Source organism: Zingiber officinale, chromosome 9A (genome assembly GCF_018446385.1).
Source record: "Zingiber officinale cultivar Zhangliang chromosome 9A, Zo_v1.1, whole genome shotgun sequence".
NCBI lineage: Eukaryota > Viridiplantae > Streptophyta > Magnoliopsida > Zingiberales > Zingiberaceae > Zingiber > Zingiber officinale.
This window is the reverse complement of record NC_056002.1, coordinates 56579280-56601360: the sequence shown is the minus strand read 5'-3', so window position 1 is coordinate 56601360 and position 22081 is coordinate 56579280. Positions and strand designations below refer to the sequence as shown.

Here is a 22081-nt window from a genome sequence, read left to right as displayed (position 1 = left end):
GACATTTGGGGAGTTCCAAGACAGTAGCAAAAATTCTTCAAGCAGGCTTTTATTGGCCAACTCTATTCAAAGATGCCAAGAGATTTGTACAATCATGTGATCAATGTCAGAGGACTAGAAATATTACTAGGAGGAATGAAACGCCATTGAATTACATACTTGAAGTAGAATTATTTGATGTATGGGGAATAGACTTCATGGGATCATTTCCCCTTTTATATGGGAATAGGTTTATCCTTATAGCAGTGGATTATGTATCCAAATGGGTAGAAGCTATAGCCTCTCCTACAAGTGATGTGAGAACAGTCATCAAATTGTTTAAAAGCATAATCTTTCCAAGGTTTGGTGTGCCTAAGACAGTCATTAGTGATGGTGGATCACACTTTATAGAGAGACAGTTTGAGAATTTACTTAGAAAATATGGAGTGAGCTACAAAGTAGCAACGCCATATCATCCACAAACTAATGGGCAAGCTGAAATCTCCAACCGTGAAATTAAAGCCATACTAGAGAAAACAATATCTACTTCACGTAAGGACTGGTCATTGAAGCTAGATGATGCCTTATGGGCATATCGTACTACCTACAAGACTCCTATTGGGATGACTCCATTTCGGCTAGTTTATGGAAAACCTTGTCATCTTCCAGTAGAATTAGAACATAAGGCTTATTACAAATCTAAACATGAATCTCAAGGAAGCAGGGGAGAAAAGGAAGCTTCAGTTGAATGAGCTTGATGAATTGAGATTGGATGCTTATGAACATGCTAGATCTTATAAGGAAAGGACAAAGAAATGACATGATCAACACATTCTATGTAAAAGTTTCAAGGAAGGAGATTTAGTTTTATTATTTAATTCAAGGCTAAAGCTTTTTCCAGGAAAGCTTAAATCAAGATGGATAAGTCCGTTCGAGGTTAAAAAGGTTTATCCTTTTGGAGCGGTAGATATTTGGAATAAAGATCTTGGATTGATTAAGGTAAATGGCCAACGGTTGAAGGAATATGTGCACGGTATAAAATTGGAGGAGAAACAAAGGTTGTATTTTTCTGAACCTCGTCCTTCGGATTGACTTCTTAGTTAGTTTTGTTCTATGTTTCAAATTTTCATTAGTAGTATTTTTACTTGGTTTTTGTTTTGTTTTCAGGTTGAAATATTACTTCCATGAGCTGGCCATGATTTCTTCATGGGCATGGAAGTTTTGGAAGAGGTAGAAAGGAGGAGAAATGTCAATTGGAACAAAACAAAGCATGGCCATGTGCTGCACACGGCCAAGCTTATGGTGCAAAGAAGGGAGATGCTTGGGTCGTGTCTACATGACACGGTCGTGCGGATTCTCCAGTGGAGGAGAATTTTTTGGTCATGTCCAAGACACGGCCGTGTGAATAATCCAGAGGAGGAAGGCTTCTCGGTCGTGTCTCACACATGGTCGTGTGAAGGAACCAGTGTAAAAGCCTGCACTGGTCGTGTCATCTGACACGGCCATGTGCTGATTCCAGAGCAGGAGGCTGTTGGGGTCGTGTCTCAGACACGACCGTGCAAGGAAAGCCGAGAAGAAGAAGGATTTGGCCGTGCTAATTGGCACGGTCGTGTATAACATCCCGAGAAGGAGATGAGTTTGGCTGTGTCTCAGACATGGCCGTGTAGAGAAAAAGGATCTAGGCCGTGCAATGATACACGACCCACTCCACACCCTTAAAAGGGGTTAGGGCACGGGGTGTGGGTGGCACAAGGCCGCACACCCCCTTCCCTCTTCTTCCTTCTCTCTCATTTTCTTATTTCTAGGATTTCGACCACCACTTCTAATTTCTTCCTCTCATTCTCCTTTTTGAAGGCTCGAATCTCGTCAACCATGGAAAATGTGATAGAGGGATCCTCTTCTACAAGGAAAGGGAAGGAGAAGATGGTTGCAACAAAGGATATAAATTATTGTTTTAAAGGTATTTCTAATGATTTTGGTATTGTCTTCTCTAGTGAGGAACAACGTTTTAGGTATTCTTCTTTATGTAAATGCCCCCTTGTAAGTACCAAATTTATGGATGATGAAACTTTGGTAACATTAGGGTTTAAGAATGATTTAAATTGGTTGTTTGAAAGAATAGGTTGGAGTGGTTTAATGACAATGAGATATCCTACCTACCCTAGAATTGTTTTTGAATTTTTAAGTTCCATAACGGTTGATAATGTTTAGGGTGGGGGTAAACTAAATTTTCGATTGTTTAATGAGGATTATGAATGGGAATTGAGTGATTTTAATACTTGTTATGAGTTGCCCAAGAATGATTTGTGTACAATTTTACCTCAGTTTGAAAATTCACGTTTTTGGTAACACATTTCTGAACAATCACATTTTAACCCTCATAGTTCTAGAGCTCTTCACATTATTAACTTCATTTTTAGATATGCTTATCTAGTCATGAAGAATATCATATTTGGGAGAGAAGACAAAGAGGGTTTAGTAAGAGTTGTAGACTTGTACTGTTTATGGGCAATGGTTGAGAATGTTTATATTAATTCTGGTTAGTTCTTCCTTAAACATTTAGTGAAACTTGGAAAATCTGACTCTACCACACCTATTATTTTGGGTGGATTGTTAACTCAGATTGCTTTGGTATTAGGGTGTGATTTAAATGAATTGGAAATGATTGATAATTCTTGTAGATTAGACTTGAATTTATATTTAGCAATAAAAATGATAAGACGTGAAGAACATGGATATAGTCTTCTTATTAAGAACAATTTTCCTTTAAGACTGCCCAATCATGACCTCACTACCATTCATGTTAGGGAAAATTGGTGTTTGAAATTAGCAATTCAACATTCGAAAACATTGTTAAATTCAACTTCAAAAAGAGTTCCTCTGGTTAATCGTGATGTTCATAGCTTTAATTTCCAAGAACTTCACAATGCTCTGGATAATATTCATAATGATTTAGATGTGACTGAAAATTTTCTTTCTAATAATAAACCTATGGAAGAGGAACAATTTAAAAAACTGCAAGATTGTTTCAAAAGTGAGAGGGAATTGTGTGAAAAGATTTCTCGATTTATGAATTCTTATAGAGCCCATATTGAGTTTAATGAAGATTTTCGAGGTTATATGAGATTTTTCCAAGATGATGTTGATAGACTGTTCGAGTATCATATGCTTGTTAGAAATGAAGTAAGGTGCTTTATTGATTACTTCCCTTTTATTCTTCCTGAATTTCCTGATCTACCTCCTCCTCCACCATATTGATTTCATTGGGACGATGAATGTTTGAGTCTGGGGGGGTGTCAAACCTGATTTCTTTTTGCATTCTAGTTTTCAGTGTTTGCTTGTTTTCTTGTTTTCTGCATGATTAGTTTTTGTTTTGCATTCTATTTCGATTGTCTTGCTTGATTGCTTGTTTTGATAGTCACTTGACTATCTTTTGAAATCTTGTGGCATACATCTTGAGAACATCAAAACTTCACTTGTATGCTTTCTTATCGTCAAGATAAATGTTAGCACGTTCATTATCTAGATTCATGATGTTGTAAATGATGCTAGTAGTATGCTTAATGTACCTCTTTTCTCTATCTTGGGTAACATGATATAAGCTAAGTATCATTTGGAGATAAGTTTTAGTCTTGGCTTGACCTTAAGGATCTTATTTTCACTACACTTTGACTTGATGCTTGAATGGTTGATATCATTGAAATAGTCATGATTCATCTTGTTTGTTTAGTACTTGGTTTCCATGATGATTTTTCAAACTTCATTTTGGTTACTGGATGAGGCTCAACTCATGCAAGCTCATTTGGAAAAATCAAAATATCCCAACATTTGTGCTAAAAGTACACTTGTGAAATAAGATTTGCACAATGCAAATGCTTATGAAAAAAAAATGTGAAAAAAAAGCAATGGGAAAAAGTGAATAAGGGATATAAAAAACAGTTATCGTGAGTGGAATCTAGCAAGTCACCTCTTTGAGACCGAGTTGGATTACTGGGGAAATGACTGTTAGCTTCTCTTGAGATTGAGCACGCCTTTGAGACCTTGGGTTGATTGAGAAATATGAACCAAGTGTTTGGAAAGTAATTGGTTACTTGTCTATCACTGAAAACATTAGGAATTCAAATTTGATGACGACATGACGACTTGACTAGGACATAGATTGAAACTTGAAGAGTTTTGAGTTGTCTTTGCACTATGCACAGGGTACTTATGCTTGAGCCATGCTTAACTTGTTTTCATGATCATACTTACTAATGAAACTTTTTGATAGAGTTAGGAGAATGTATTAGGGATATGAGAGCATTGTAGAACATATGAATCTGGATTGTAGCATTTTGCTTGAGGACAAGCAAAGGTTTAAGTCTGGGGGTGTGATGTGCGTAGATTGTATACACTTATTAGCATGTTTTGACACACATTCACATACTTTGAGCATGCTTGATCTATGCATTTTCATACTTTCAGCTTTCCTTTTTAGCATATTTACTCTCTTTGTTCGGAGATCGGCTTTTGTGCAATTTTTGTACGCAAGAGTCGAATCTGGTGAAAGATGCGTATTTGAGGCCAAATCTGCAAGAAAAGTGATGGAGGAAGCCATGACACTTGAACCCTACACGGCCCTGCTATGGGGGGTTGCCTAGGCCGTGTAAGGATGAAGAGGCCGAGTAGCTGCACCAAAGAAGGAAGTTGGCATGGTCGTGTGAACCTCACACGGCCGTGCCAAGTTTTAAAGCCCAAGGAAGCCTGGGTCGTGTACATCACACGGCCATGTCAGTTTTCCAGAGACAGGAGAAACCTCGGCCATGTGTGCTATACGGCCGTGTGAGGTTTCTAGAGAGAAAGAGAGTGTTGGCCATGTGCACCACTCGGCCGTGCCAGGTTTCCGGAGGTGAAGGCAGTGCAGGCCGTGTCGATCTACACGACCGTGCAATGGGAGCGTTGATAGAGGCAAGCCACGGTCGTGTACCTCACACGACCATGTGAGATTAGCAGAGAAGAGAGTGGAGTAGGCCGTGTGAACCTCACACGGTCATGCCTCGGGGTCCTGTGGCGCCCAAACCCCTCTTCTATATAAGGCCTCCTTCAAGATTTCAAAGGGGAGCTTCTCCCTTTTGGGGGGAATTGAAGATTTGGGCGTTTCTCCACCTTCTTGGAGGGATTTTCGATGATTCCAAGGGCGGATCTTCAACATTTCGACTCCGGGGAGCGAGGATTGGATCCGAAGATGGTTCTTCATCGTAGATAAGCTTTTCTTCCCTCTCTTTCTTGGATTTGGGGATCAAGATGTTTATCTTTTCTTCTTATTTTGGATTCTTTCCTTGTTCCATGGATTAGATCTCTTGTTCTAGGATGGAGGGAGTATTTGTAATGGGGATTTGATGTAGACTCTTGTGGATTTGCCAAGATTCCTATTTCTATGATTTTGCCCTGTTTGCATCTATTTTTTCTTGTGTGGATTGTTGAGATTAGGGCTTAATTACCATGCTAGATTGAATGTTTGAATATCTTGTGGATCCTGTATAGATTACTTCTCATTCGATTTTTCGAGGGATCTTCGTGATAGGAACATGCCCGTGTAAGGACGTTTGAGGGGAAATCTTGAGAGGGAAATTAGGTATTTCAAGAGGGTAGGATAGATTGTATGTTAATCTTTATATCTAATGAGGTTGAAAAGTAGTGATTTCTATGTTGATTTTCCGATGGACGCACGTGACAGGCAAGCCCGTGTAAGGACAACATAGGGTTTACTCCTAATTGATCTCATCTAGATATATTTCAGTTCTAGGCCGGTTGCCTATTGCAAGAGGGAACCGGCAACCTTCTACAAATAATGGACAATTGAGAAATATGATTTGGTAGATCCTACAGTGAATAACTTTACAAAGAAACCAAAACTCCTAGAACATACCCTTATCATTGCCCTTATTCTTGTTTCTTATTCTTTTGTTTCTTTGTTACTTTTCATAGTTACACTTAGACTTTGTCAATCCATTGATTTGTTGTCTAGCTAATTCGCGTTGAGATATTCTTAGTGCTTATTCCAGTCCCTGTGGATACGATAATCTTTTATATTACTTGCGACATTTTCGTACACTTGCGCAGGTCAACATGAATCCAATAAACATTTGTCTGAGCAAGAAATTCTCCTGTAGAATATGTGAAAGGTCAGCCATTTTTCCAAGTCATGATGAGGGCACTGTCTTTGTAGACTCTTGAATTTGTCCCATGCTTCAAATAATGATTCTCCATTTGCCTGAGCAAAATTTGTAATGCAATTCCTCATATACACTGTTCTGCTTAGAGGAAAAAAATGATTCAAAAATTTCTGCTCCAATTGTTTTCAACTTGTAATGCTTTGAGGGCGGAGAGAATATAACCAAGTCCTTGCTTTATCCTTAATATTGAAAGGAAATGCTATCAATCGAACTACATTTGCTGACACTCCTTCACAATTCACCATATCACAAAGCTCTAGAAATGTCTCAAGATGCAGATAAGAGCTTTCTGATACTTCTCCTCTAAATTTATGACCTTGTATCATAACAATTAACTCTGGGTCTAGTTGAAAACTTTCTGCTTCAATATGTGGTTGCACAATCAGAGATAAAAATCTTACAAAAATAGGTGCAGAAAATTCTCTCAAAGGCATGCTTGACATGTTAGTGCTCATGGATAAAAATCTTTCTGCTTCGATATGAGGTTGTCGATCAATTGGGATGTGACCGTTACACGGGTAGCGAGCGATGGATGGCTGGGATGGCGTGGATCTGATGTGACAATCAATTGGGAGCATGTCCAATTGATTGGGAGCCCTAGAAGCGCGAGGTATATAGTCATTGGCGAGCTTCTTCTCCACAGCGCTCACACGATTCTTCTCTGCTACTATTCGCCAGACTTCGAGTGTGGAAGATAAGTGCTATTGCACTTTTCAGCTAATCCAGAGACATCTTCATCAACAAGAGATCAAGCAAGAAAAGGTTTTTGCTTTGTACACTTTTGTACTTACTTCTTGCTTAGAGTTGTATCTTGTTGTGTGAGCTTGTACGAGGTTTCTCCACCTCTGGTAGTTACCGAGAAGGATCTTTTTTATAGTGGCGTGAGTGTCGTGTGTGTATATCCTTGGATTAGTCACCTCATCTTAAGGTGGATACCAAGTAAATCTACGTGTTAGCATTGTATTGTTGTTTTGTGTTCTTTCCGCTGCACATCATCTTTAACGAAGCAAGCAACTAAAGTGCGACGAGCTATTCACTCCCCCTTCTAACCACAAATCGACCCTAAGATGGGCAACTGGTAAACTGGTAAGTAAAGGTAAGTCACTGGAGGAGAGTGACTAAGTGAGGACGCATCCCGATTAAGGGTGCAGTAGGCGTCGATCCAGTTTATGACCATTTTGATCCCTAAACTGAGACATTGACAAGTTCTTGGTCCCAGGAGGGCAGGAACTAATTACTACCACTTATTATAATTATGCTAACTTTACTTTGCAGGGTAAATGTTTTAGTTATTAGATTAACACATTTTGTAGGGAAAAAAGGATCAAAAGTCTTCAGATGAATAATGTCTAAAAGCGCCTTCAAGCAGTGAAGGCGCCTTGGTACTATTCATGGAAGGCGCCTTCTAAGGGATAAAACTTGACCGCTTTGATGATAAGCTACAACAAACTTCGGTATAAAGTTTATCCCATTGGAGGCGCCTTCCAAGGCTATGGAAGGTGTCCTCAATGCCCTATATAAGGCAGTCTTGAGGAAGCTTCAAATAACAACACACATACAATCTACTATACATCCAATTAAGGTTCTAACTACTCCAGGTTCCTGCTATGACTCTGTTACGAAGCTGCTGCGCCTGACCACTGCTTTGAGGACTTTTGATCGCAGTCGACAGACCGACATTGACACACGATGAAGCTAGTTCATTCCCTAAGTGTCAATAACATTTTTTGTACTTAAATTCTGCAAATGAGAAGTGTAGTTTGTTGCACTTCTCCGATCTTCTTTGTACTCGATTCTCTCTTCTGGAGGTATCGGAAGAGGTTTTTAGTGGATTACCCATCGCTATGTCCGTGGGACCTGGGTCGTGGAGTAGGAGTCGCCGAAAGCTCCGAATCAAGTAAAACCACCTATGTTTTCTTGTGTTATTTTTTTAATTAATTTCTGCTACGTTTACTTTGATTTCAAAATGAGAAAACAAGTTTTCAAAAATCATATGATTCATCCCCCCCCCCCCTCTCACGTGTGTATCGATTCAACACTCCTAACACCTCACTTGTATCTAATGTGCACTAAAACATATACAAGCTTGTCCTTGTGAGATGTAAACTTTGGTTTTACCCTAAACTAAGGGATCATGCATATCTATCTAGACATTTTAGAATTGACCATCCACCTAGGATGTCATTTGTTAATTAATATCATTGTCCTTAATTGCAAGGAACTTAAAATAATGCATGATAATTTATGGAAGTCATCAAAATAAATACTTTCCATAAGAAAAAACTATTTTAGCTACATGATGTATGTATGACATGACATGATATTTTTATATTTTTCATAGCAAGAATGAATGCAAAATATGATGTCATCGTATAGGATGAGCAAACAATCATGGCAATTAATCATAAATATATATATCTAGATTATCTATCTAAGTATCTCTAAAAATTTGCTAACTTAAGATTAATCCTAAATTATCCTCATTTTCCTAAGAAAATGTCAACATCCCAACTTGGCATTTTTATTACTTTTCCTTATTTGTGTTAATTCAAATTAAGTCCAATTCCTCAAAGTTTAGCATATTTTACTCTTCCAAAGAGTAATCATTTAAACTTTCTCATTTTCAAGGAGTACAACTACCTTGAAAATTCTCTCCAAGTGTCAACTTCACCAAGGTTGGATTAACTACCCTTTCAATTGGAGTTGACACTCTCTAACCCATTTAGGATGTAGAGAATACAGTCCTAGGAATCCAAAATCTATTGGAGCTTCTTGGATGTTTTAGGTATTCATTAGGGATAACTTCCCTAGATACCTTCCTAATGACCTTTTTAGGCTTCTTAGAAGCCTTGGTCACACTTGAATCACTTAGGTCAACTCTAGAGATAGCTTCTCTTGTGACCTTCTTGGTGACTTTCTTTGACTTCTTAGAAGTCTTACTCACTTTGGTCTTTTCAAGGTTAATTCTAAGGATGACCTCCCTTGTAACATTGGTTTGACCACTAGACCTAGGGTTAGTTCCATAGCTATATGGAACCCTATGATAAGAAGGGGCATCCTTCTTAGCTTTGAGTTTGTATCTCAAACCTCTATGGTCATTAGATGACTCTCGCATTCCTAAACCTAGGTGTTTGTTCTTAAACCCTTGTTCTTCATGTGTGATTTTTCTAAGAGTCCTCTCTAATTTATTAAGTCTTGACCTCAAGACTTGATTTTCCTTCCATAACTCCTCAACCTTAGATTTTTCATTAAAAACTTGATTTTTCTTTCTCTTAGGCATGTATCTAAAATCCTTAGAGTTATTGCCTAATTTGTTATCTACCTTCCTAACCTTAGGTTGAGTTGTCTTAGCATGATATGCTACATATTTCTCCTTAATCCTATCATGCTTTCTATTCTCATGATAAATAGCATTGAAATGATATAAATTATTTCTAGCATGGTGTTTACCATGACTTAAAGAAATTGTCTCAATAAATGATACTTTGGGTTTTCTCTTGAGAGCTCCCCCTGACTTGTGCTTCGTCCTTTAAGCTTGGTCGGTTTTTTCCCTTTTAGACATTGGCTCCTATAATGTCCTCTTTGATTGCAAGAGAAACACATAATGTGCTTCTTGCCTTTTAATGTCGCTTGGCCCTTCTTCTTGGTTAATTTAGGGCATTTGCTCTTGTAATGCCCACTTTCCCTACACTCAAAGCAAATAATGTGACTTTTATTTTTACAAATTGAAATGGTTATACCTTCTTTGATTGTAGGGGTGGCACATGATCCTTCATTTAATTTTTCATGACTTGTGGAGGTGGCATCATCTTTCTCTTCATTTGACCCAAAAGTAGAAGGTTATTCTTGTTCCGGTATCAATAAATGATGCTCTCTCCCAATCCTAGAGGCGGAGGCCTCTTCATCTTCATCCCCTTCCATATGAAACAAAGAATATGCTCCCTCTTTTTCTTTTTTGTTGCACTCCATTGAGAATGAAGCTTCTTGGTCTTCTTCTTTTGATGTTGAGCATCGCTCAACTTTGGACTCCTCTTCTTCTTGATCCAATGAGTTGCCCTCTTTGGATTTTTCTTGACTTGGTGTAGTGGAGGGTTCTTCATGGATCTTCGCCAACTTGCTCCAAAGATCCTTGGTGTCTTCATAATCCCCAATTTGAATCAAAATGTTGCTTGACAATAAATTGACCAAAAGCTTGGTCACTTTATCATTTGTCTCACATATTTGGATTTGCTCTTGACTCCATTTGCTCCTCTTGATGCTCTTACCCTTGTCGTTTGTTGGAGTTTAAAATCCTTCAATTAGAGCAAATCATTGTTTTATCTCCATCATGAAGAAGTTTTTGATTCTTGATTTCCAAGAATTGAAGCTCGTTGATGTGAATGGTGGAGGCATCCTTGTGTCGAATCCGAGACCATCTCGGAATTCCATTTTGAAGTTGAGCTCCTCTTGATGAACTGTTTAACTTGTTAAAATTTGGCTTCAACTTATTTTTCCTCTAGCTCGTTGCCCTTCTGGCGATGAGTTTAGTGAAGAGTGGTCTCACTCTGATACCACTTGTTGGGTCACTTCAGAGTTAGAGGGGGGTGAATAGCTTCTCGTGTTCATCAATGATGATGTGCAGTGGATAAACTTAATATAAAGCACCCTAATGCTAACACAAAGGATTTAGTTGGTATCCACCACAAGAAGAGGTGACTAATCCAAGGATCTGATCCTTACTCACACATCCACTAAGAATACAATCCTTCTCAGAAACACTCCGAAGGTGGAGAAACCTCGTACAAGACTCTCAATTACAACAAGAAGAAAGAAGAAGCAAATGCAATGAAAATCTTACAAGATTAGCACAAATGAAACCCTAGCTAGCTTTATCTTCTTGTTTGGAACGTCTCTTGACCTTGGAAGTACAACAACACTTTGCTCCAAGAAGCCTCAAGAACTGGCGAGCTTGATGAAGAGAGTGGAGAAGAAAACCTGTGTGCACTCTCTCGGAACAATGCACACGAAACCCTTTTATCAGGCGCTCAACGACTAGTTTCCACCTTAAGCGATTACACTAATCTCTTAAAGGTTCTTAATTGATTAGCTGAGTCGATTAAGAACCTTTATGTTCATGTAAGAGCATACCATAAGCGATTAAGCTTTCCTGCTTAATCGCTTACCAATTTCTCTATGCATTCGTAAAATCCATGCTTAATCGATTGTCATAGTCAATTAAGCATTCATAATCGGTTGACCTAATCGATTACAAACCTTTTTGTGCACTTCATAAACCCTGCTTAATCGATTACCTTAATAGATTAAGTTTCGGTAATCAACTAACTTAGTTGATTACCAAACCCTAACCTCCAAACTGAAGTCTAGGGTTCCTCTACTCAACATTCGGTCAACCATGACCTGTTGAGACCTCTCATTGCTTAGCATCCAGTCAACCTTGACCTGCCGGGACTTCTTCACCAAGTGTTCAGTCAAACCTTTGACTCACTTGGACTTTTCTCCTCGTGCTAAGTGTTCAGTCAATATTTTGACGCACTTGGACTTCTTAACTCATGCCAAGGGTCCGGTCCTTCATGACCCACTTGGATTTTCAATTACCAAGTGTCCGATCACCCTAGACCCACCTAGATTTCCACGCACCTGACTTCACTCACCAGGACTTCCTCACTGCCTAGCTTCACTCACTAGAGCTTTCACTTTGCTTCACTCACCAGGATTTCCATCTGCCTAACTTCACTCACGAGGACTTTCCCTCCACCTAGCTTCACTCACTAGGATTTTCCTTTTACTTGACTTCACTCACTAGGATTTTCCTTCTATGTGACTTCACTCACTAGGACTTTCCCACCCAAGTGCCCAGTCAAACACTGACCCACTTGGATTTTCATCTTCTACCAACTTTCCCGTTGGACTCCCCTTGCCTAACCTCCAATTAGGACTTCTCAGTCAAGTATCCGGTCAACGTTGACCTACTTGATTCTTCTTCACATTAAACTGGTCAACCTTGACAATCTCTTTAAACGGACGATTACTCCTGCAATCTCCATACATTGTCAAAATAATCTTTATATATTGTCAAATATCGAAACTCAAACATCAAGACTCAAACTTGAGCCAACTCAAGTTTAGTTAACCTGGTCAACCTTGACCCAAGGAATATTGCATGAATACTAACCATTTCTCCCCTGCACCCCACCTTCCTCTGTGCAGCCAGTCGGTTCAAGCCACTTCGCTCATACGGTCCTCTATGTGGTTTGTTTGGCTATATGTAGGGCTTGTGTGGCATCCCATGTGATCACCTTCCTTCGTTAGCTATATAAGGTTTGGCGAAAGTAGCTAACAGACATGGTTTTCTTCTCGTGCACAGAGACTGCTCTTCTTCCTTATTAGCCACCTCTTCTTCGTCTTGTGTTTCCATGAGCTTCATTCCTTAGCTCCAAGCTAATTTAACTATTGGAGGGGTCATGTCAGCTAAGCCAGCACCCGCTGACATGCTTTGAATCATAGGCAACTAAGATTCAACTTGTTAGAGGATGGACGTAGCTATGGGCCCAAAGAGAAAGGGAGAAGGAGAGCGTGAGTATATTGAAGAAAAAAAATATATAATAATCTCAGTTAGTATCATTGACTATCTCTGGAGGTGATCGGTCTGGTCCCACAGAAATTTCCCACCAGCCACCAGGGTAAATCGGGAAGCACACGCAGCTGCCAGTCCAGAAACCCAGCATTCTTTGATTACGCTCCCCCATTTGGAGGAAAAATTTTACATCCTTTGATTACGCTCTCCATTTGGAGAAAAAATTTATGCAAATACGTCGTAGCTGGGGTTCGAACCACGGATACCTGGGAGATAATCTGGATATCCTACCGTGACACCATGATCCTAAGGACATGAGCATACTGAAGAGAACCATGAGTTAGAGTTATTATTATTATTATTATTATTATAAAGATAAAATTAAGTCCCATAATTGAGAGCCTTGATGTAATTTTAAAGGCTCGATAAATCTATGGTAACTATCATTTCCTTTCTATTAAATTTAAAGTTTTCTCTATAAGCATTCTCACCATGATTTTACCTTTTGCTTTGTTTAAAGCAAGACCATGACCATTCGAAACATCTTTCTTTGTTTCTTCATGATACAACACCTTTCTTTTCTTTCTTTATTTTTTATTTTTCTTGAAAGTGAACATCGATCTCAATCTTCCAATTGGAGTCTCTTAATTTTACCCTTTAAATAAAGGAGAGGCATATCTTCAATGAGAAGTTTTGCCACAAAAGAAGTGAAATTTAATATGTGAATTGCAGTGATTGCTTTAAGACTTTGAATGTTTGTAAGGCTCGAGGAAAATGCAGGGGGAGAACGAGGCATGGTTCTGTACAATTTATTTCATTAATGGAGATTCTGGATGTTGATCTAATAATTTAGGTTTGATCAGTTTGCTTGATAGAGTTTGGCAAAAAATTAGAGTTGTCAATTTGGATTGACCATCAAATTGATATATCCTATTAAAGAATTTAAGAGGATTAATTAAAATTTTATTAATTTATTTAAAGACGGTCCAAGTGGATAGATCCATCTAGGCTCTCGACTCATATGGATCCGCCAGTGACAAATTTGGATTAGCCCACGGGTTGAAGAAATACTGAAGTAGTCACTCATACATCTTGAACAATTATTAAGATCCCTTGATACTTCTCTTATGTTGATCAGAGAGCACACCTGTTGATCTTTTACCATGATGGATGTAATTAGAGATACTAGATTGGTTTATAATCTTATTCATGTTAAACTTTCTTAATTTGTTGATAGATTTTGTCGAGTAATTGAGTTTTTTTTCCATTGGATGAGTAATTATAATCCAAGCCCGCTATAAAATTTTTTATTCTATTTTATTTTATTTTATTTTTGCTAGACGTGTGGTTGATCTGCTTACCCATAATTCATTTTAAATTGGGTTGAATTAGATTAGAAATTTTTTTTTTTAAAGCATGGAGATGACGGTCATCCTATCCTATTAAATGGCCGGCTCATTGTGGACTGGCCCACATGGTCCGTCTGACCGCGTGACGGTGTGAATCTTATCACGTTTGTACTCACGACGTATCTTTTTTCAGTTATGGATGAGTCATCCCTTCAGGTAATAAGCATATATTTTTTTTATATCGCCATCATCTATTTCAGTAATCAATTTAATAATATTCATTGTCGAGTTATTCTTTGAATATATCAATACAGTCCTTCGATCTATGGTAAATTTATCCCTTCTGATAAAAGTTTTAAAGTCGAGAAGAAGACAGGATGTCCTTTCCGTGAAATAATATTGTCACGTCAAATGCTTACGATTGATTAACAATCACCTTTTAAAATACAACGACCTCAACTCAAAATACCAATACTCTAATTTTTAAGATGCCTTGTTAGAGAAAATTTCTTCTGAGTGACATTTTAAGATGTGAAAACGGATAAATATGCCTTTTAAAATTTAATTAATTAAGTTTATTTATTTATTTTTAATTTTACTATGTTTATTTATTTATTTTTACTTTTGCTACTTCATATATTGAGAGCTTATTGTTATTTGACCTTAAGGACGAGTTCATATTCTAAAAATAACCTTTTACAAAATAAAAAATGAGGATACATACAATAGACTTAATATAATTCAATCCTTCCTTAAAATCCTATACTGACAAGAGGTTTAGGGTTCGTACATTGAACTATCCTTTATATATTAATGTAACTCAATAATTAATTAATTAATTTTTCACAATCTATATCCACGTGTCATTAATCAATTCTGAATTCTTAACGAATTAGTGGATATTTTTTTAACTGAGTTGTTGATATAAGAATATTGAGTTGATGGTCGATAGCTATGAATACTTTTCGATTTATCTTGATTGTCGATGGAAATTTTTCATGGATCAGATTGATCATCCTAAAATTACTCGACGTAAATTGAATACTTAATATCAACTAAAATAAAATTCTGAATTCTCAATCTATTTCTCATCCTTTAATGTCTCACGTGAATTTACACACGCAAACTCAAGTTAGCATTTGTGTATCCGCATTCAGAAACACGAGTTGAAAATAACTAACCCTTCGTTTCTCGACATATTAATTTTCTGTCAAGAAAATAATTTACCATAGCCTACTCATAAAATAACGCTCTATATCCATATTTAGTTAAAAAAAAAAAAGTGTTGTTTCTTAGTATGCCTTGAATTGTGTTCTTTTTCCTCTGTTTCCTCAAACCTCTTTATAAGATTCCTGGCAAGAACCTTCTAAAACAGCCTTGCAGATGCTCAGGTCATCAGCCTTTGTGCCTTTAGACCACAACACTGAGAACTAAGCATATATTTAGAGAGGCAGAATGTATAACTAATGAGAAGGACCATATATATAGCTGAGGCCCCTTTGTCTTTCCTAACTAAGCAATGGTTTTCAAGTCGTGTGGCTGCATCGTCATCCTCCTCTGTGCTGCTCTTTTAGTGTACAATTTGTCGATGGCCAATGGACTCGTGAAAGAAGAAAGCATCCTCAACTTGACCAGGAAGCTCCATGTGGACAAGAAGAGATCAAACTCTGCTGTTTCAGCCTACATTGATGACCAAATGAGCAAGAGAAGAGGGAGAGGTGGATCGGATCCTATCCATAACCGAAACACCGAGGTGAAGAAACTGCCGTAGATGCTAAGAAACTTGTATTTGTTGTTTCTTTCTTTGATTTTACCATCAAGTTTTTTACTTGTGTAGAGGTCAAAAATAGACGGGAAGGTAGACCTCATCTCTGTTTTGTTATTATCAGAAATACAAAACAGTTAAGAGGATTTATATATGACACGGGAAATCTAAAAAAAATTCATTGTTACAATTATCTTTTGATTCTTTAGAGAATCTCAAGGGCAAATTACATATTTAAGTATTCAATCGTTCTACCTAAGCGGTCTAATATGGCCAGTCATATAAGCAAGATACAAATAGATAAATTATAATACACAATGACCTCTTATGTAGGAGGACCCCAGGGTGACAAAGCTCCCGAGAATCAATCCGTACCCAATCCGGCAAACTTACCACCCGAATACCTACCGCACTACGTCCGTGGGAGCACATATTTAAATATTCAAGAACGTATAAAAAGTAAATACAAGATCTCAACCCCTAAGACCTAACCGCCCTAGATTTCATGAGATAGGTACATAAAAAGGATAAAAATAGCAACAATGGTAAGAGGATCTAAACTCATTCTCTTTTGACTCTCATTCTTATATTCTCATTTTCGAACAATCTTCACCAGATTGACTAAAGCATCAGAGAGATTTTACTGGGCAACTCTAGTACTCTCAAACACATGTTAATCATGCAAATTCATCTTCATCCTTGGAGTAATCATCTACATCAACAATTAGCAAGCACTCTCACAAGGTGCCATGAGAAAGGAGTGTTGATATGTAATCCCAAGAGGTCAACCTTCACCCCATACCTAAGAATCCATGTAATATATGAGAAGTCAAAGAACATCAATGCTAAAACACTACGTGCATTTAATTTGAAATTTGTGTGTTTTCTCTTATTTTCATATCTTGTGAATTGTAATAATTCTTTTTGAGGTCTATATAAGGGAATGTAACCTACTAAAACCTTTCGATAAATTTGGTATCATTGTCACCTTTCCCTTACCTCCTTCATTTAGAAGCATCCATATCTCTACTAGCTTTCAACTATATTTGCATATACTTTGAGACCCTGTGATAGTGATCTCCTTCTAGGTCAGCAACCTCAGCACATATGACACTAATTCACATCACCATGCCAGCTCCATGTGTTTACAACCGAGATAACTCGTCCTCAATGATTGCAATACAATCGAAATGCTTCTAGATGCTGAAAATCTTCCAAGAACTATAAATGTCTCTTAACATTCATTTTCTACCGAGAGCATAAGCACTCAATGTCACTACAACGACTTACTGGCCATGTTGGTCATGATGTACCCAAGAATTCCTTCAAAGCCAGAAATCGACTATGAACTTTGCATGTCAACACGAAGATAGAAAGAAAGTCCAAATACCTGCAAAACAGCACCTTGAGATCTATAAGTTTCTTTGCTTTCCTATCGTATGGTAAACAATCACACCATGAGTCCATATTCTTGTTCAATCATACATCAGAATCTGCATCTGATTTTTACTATCAAGTTTTCATCCTATTTCTCGGTTATGTTTCTTTGAATCAGATGAACTTCTGTATTTGTTCAGTTGAACACAAAGTATCGGATGTTTGTGTTCTTGTTGGACACTTGAGTCCTAATCCTCCAGTGATCTCTTCTTAGCCCTTAGATGTTGCTCAAGGCTTTTGGGTAGAGGGGGTGTCCTTCCTCGCCGAAAAAGAACAGCTAGAGCCCCCACCGTACGACAAATATCAAAAACCTGAAAACCAAAGTAGATGTCCGCTTATGGGATGCCAAAAAATGGAAATGAAGTACAGTTTCACTCCTGAACTAGAGAATGGTTTCTTACAGAGGACGCCTCCACTTCTGCAATGCCTTCACAACCTTGACCTCCTCCCTCTAATATGTCACAGTATTTCACTGCCTCTTGCTCATCTTCAAAGATCTGAGATATACAAGATTTTCATATCCACCATTAGAACTCAGATACTCTCAACATAAACCTCTCGCCAGTATATGAAAAAAAAAAGGTATAAACAACCCAATTAAAAAAAATTGTACTGCATGAACACAATGCAATTACTTGCTAACTCGTGAATGCAAACTTTCTTTAGAGAGTTAATATCATCCTAAAGCTGAAATGCATATCACAATGCCAGCAGAGCAGTTCAAGAAATAAGGGAAGGCTAAAAAAAATAGCTAACTAAAGTTATCTAGTTAGCACGTCAAGGTGTAGTTCCAAAATCTGTAGATAAAAAAACTCCAAAATATCAAATAGAACAAAGATATGAAAAACACAAAATGGGCTTTCAGACTGATAGCTGATGCTGATGCACATCTTTTTTACTCATATCACATGAGTTGAGCGTTTTCAGTAGGATTGGAGTTTTCTTGAAAATTCTAACTTCAGGGCTCATTTTAATTTTGCAATTTTTCGACACAAAAACTGCTGTGGGATAAACTGTGGAAATGCCATAGCAAACATACATAAATGAAACTGGTAATTAAGCTAACTTACAATTTATACTCTATTTTTGTATGTGGAAATGTCACAGCAACAGATTTACTGGAGCTGGTAAGCTAACTTGCAATTTATACTAGTGTGTTGGTCTACCACTAGTGTTAGTTGAAACATAATTACATATCATACTAACTCATTTATCAATTGGATACCATTTTACATATCATATTAATGATAGTTATTAATCTGAAATAAACTACACAATTAGTATCAGTTGATTATAGTATGACTTCTTTTGTTATAACAGTTATACCAAACATGGAACAATTTTTTAGTTAAGTCCGTGAACACTTAGTTTCGTATGTGGAACAATGAGTTCTTCCAATGCAAACTTATGAAATGGACATTAATCTTTGATAAAAACTATAGTGCCATTGTCAAGAATTCTCAAAATAAATAAGCACATAATTTAGCATAGAAACGAGAGTTCGAATAAAAGTGCTCCTTCGTTGATGAGAGGATCAGTTCAAGGTCATAAAACAACAAAGGAGGCATGGCTACTAGAGTAATGATAAATGAAATGTTATTGTAAAGTAAGCAAATACTATTATTGAATAACAAAAAAAAAATTATCAAGGCTTACAAGCACTCCTTCTGTGATATCTTCCACAAGCATCTCAAATTTTGTTCCGGTACTCTGTTTAGTTTTACTATCAAATCCTGATCCACGCCTTCCTCCTTTAGCGAATAGCATTCCAAGTTCCGATTCTACCTCGCTGAAGACATGAAAAAGATATTAATAGGAGAAATTAAGAAAATTTAACGAACTTTGGGAGATGTAGTTCATTGAAACCTGTGATTCCTCCGCGTTTTCATGGTCCATAATTGGTTATCTCTTTGAGTCAACACATAAACTGGCTTTGTGGCTTCTCTCCATGGGTTGGTCTCCAACACTACAAGAAATTAAATTTTAAACAAGATGCTTCTGAGAATATAATTGTTCGTAAAGTGGTACAAAATGAAAACCAATATGATCAAATCTACAAAAAAAAAAAAAAAAAAAAAAAAAAAAATGAGAGCTCAAAGGAATGTACGTACTAAGAACTATGCTCCTCTCTTTCTCCAATTCCAACTTACAATGCTCTTATGTAATTTTGATTGTCAAGCCCTTAGACTAATTACTGCTCTGAATTGATGCATAAGCATATATCCATTGGGAAAAGGCTAAAGTTGGCATGATAAGTTCATTCTTCGATCTAGAAAATTTTGAAGATCCAACTAACATATAAATACATATGAGCCAGCAGCCTTACTACCATTGCCAATTTCTATTTAGCAGAAACAAACAAACGAAAATTCTGGATCAATTAGACTTCGACACATATAAACGTAAAATTTCAAGGTCTAAACAAGACCGCACGACATTGATCTATCGTGATTTGGGAGGGGGGAGGGGAATTGATTGCGGAGGAGAAGAGCAGATTTGGAGATTCACATACCATCGTAGGCGATTGAATCGAGGGACTGCATGACCTTCCGGCGCAGGTTGTACGCGCGCGACGAGACTCTCTTCACGAACTCCTGAGAGCTCCCCGGGATTCTTCCGTCCATTCCCAACGCCCTCTCCACCTCCGCCTCATCCGCCTCTTCTCCCCCGCCCGATTCCGCCGACGAAGACGCGGAGGCAGCGACGTTTCCCCTCCGACACCATCTCCGAGAGGATCCAATGACGGGAGTGGGAGGCGAGTCGAAAGAGCATAGGGCAGTAAGGCGGTGGCTCGCGGGGAAGGCATGCCGGTGGAGGAAGAGGGTAAGCGGCGATGGCCAATCCGTCCCGCCTCCGCCACGCGTGGTGAGAGGAAGAGGAGTCGCCGACAAGGAAGGAATCGCTTCCATGGCCGTGATTCGGTAGGTGATCGCCGTCGCCGGTGGTGTGGAAGAGGAAGAGGGCGACCAGCAAGGCGGGTTAACTTATAAAAATCTTAGTCAAAGGAGAGAATCAACGCATGATTCTGTGTGTGGTTAACTTATAAAAATCTTAGTCAAAGGAGAGAATCAACGCATGATTCTGTGTGTTGATTCCGTCACCAAACACGTAGTTGGTTGGTCTCATTGTCGAGAAAGATTATCGCATCGGTGGTGGCCAATGAAAGGAAAAGATTCCTGGAGTGTGGTCCAGTTAAAACAGGTGAGCAGGAACTAGGACGCGTGGAGTGAATAAAAGAAATTATTACGAAGAGAGAAAAAAAAGAGATCTTTGCGTCTCGGTTAGAAAAGGATACATTTTAGCGTCACCTTAGATGTCACCCACTTTCATATTCCTCGCGAAAGAGTGGGTCTTCAAAGTGTTTGGCCTCTGGGTCCCGTTTAGTGTCGCATCGAAACCGGTGGTACATTGGTGTGTCTGTTTGATAGAGTAGGTGAAATGAGGGTCGCTGTTTAAATTGTGGAAGGAAGCGCTACGTTGACAGGGAACGAGCTTACGGACACGATACGGTATCTAATACCGAATACTGAAGACAAATATGAAATCAGAAATTTTATATATAATAAATTAATAATGTTAATTTTAAAAAATTAATTTTTATATAAAATTTAATTTTATAATTTTTTTTCTAAAAAAGATAATAAATGTACAATTCATTTAACTAAAAATAAATATATTCAGAATTATTTAAAAATGAAGAAAAATAGAAATCTACCTAATTACTTAGAATAAAAGACATAGAGAACAACCCTTATAAAAAAAAGAACAAAATTGAGAAATAATGAAATGAAATAACAATAGAAGAAATCATGTTCTCATTTTCAATTCATTATTCATGAAGCACAAAAAATAAATAAATAAATAATATTTTTACAAAAATGATAAAACTCAATATGATCCCTAGAAAATGAAGATCACAGTGAAATCAAATTAGTCATTATTATTTATCAAGAATTAAATGATCCATTTTAGGCACAAAATAAAAGAAAAAAATAAATCATATTTTTCATCACCTAAATTAGAATAGTTGTAAAAGATGGAATGGTGACAAAGGAGAAATAAAAAAAAATTTATGATTGTAAACATATAAATAAAAGGTAAACATAATGTCTATTAAGGAAATAAAATGGTAGAGGTATTTAACTCACTATTGCTAAAAAATATATAAAATCTTTCATTTAAACCAGACACGGATGAATGCATCAGCATTTCAACTTAATCAATCAATGAGCGTTAGTTGTAAAGCATTTGAACCGAATCAACATGACAGTGTTAAGTGCGGTTTCTTTTTTTTAATCTCAATGAGCGAGAAAAGTACAAAGAGGGAGAGTTGGGAAAGGGGAAGAGGGGGGCTCGAAAAAAATTAGCATTTTTATTTTTCATTTTATAGATAAGATAAAAAATTTTAATTCATGCTCTTACCAATAAGAGGAGAATGTGTCGCCAATGAAGGAGAAAGATAGTGAGAGAAGGTTACTGTTGAAAGATTGTGAAAGGGAATAGGTTAGATCTTATAAGATAGCATATAATCCAAGGAATAATCAAACATCATGCAAATAAGAGAAAATTGGTAAAAATTGCTAAGCTAGTTCTAATAGAGGAAAATCTCGAGCCTCTTGCCTTCTTGGGCCTCCTGGCCTCTCAAGCCTTCCGACCTCTCGAACCTCTTGACTTCTTAGCCTTCTGGCTTCTCAAGGCTCCCAACCTCTCAGGCCTCCCGACTCCTTAGCCTCCTAGCCTCTCGAGCCTCCCGATTTCTTAG

The 22081-nt window shown here is 37.6% G+C and overlaps 1 protein-coding gene and 1 non-coding gene across 2 annotated transcripts; one reads left to right on the top strand and one right to left on the bottom strand.

Annotated features, from left to right (window-relative positions):
• Window positions 1–6158: 6158 nt before the first annotated feature.
• On the top strand, window positions 6159–6264 carry LOC122022035. The gene has a single exon (XR_006122784.1). It is a non-coding gene; the product is annotated as a small nucleolar RNA R71 (small nucleolar RNA).
• Window positions 6265–17254: 10990 nt separating this feature from the next.
• LOC122021822 lies at window positions 17255–20327 on the bottom strand. Its single transcript, XM_042579989.1, has 5 exons — window positions 19832–20327; window positions 19186–19285; window positions 18976–19108; window positions 17721–17816; window positions 17255–17630 (listed from the first exon to the last, which is right to left on the bottom strand). Exons 1-5 carry the CDS (start codon window positions 20226–20228, stop codon window positions 17508–17510), a joined length of 849 nt encoding a protein of 282 aa, XP_042435923.1. The 5' UTR covers window positions 20229–20327; the 3' UTR covers window positions 17255–17507.
• Between the last annotated feature and the right edge of the window lie 1754 nt (window positions 20328–22081).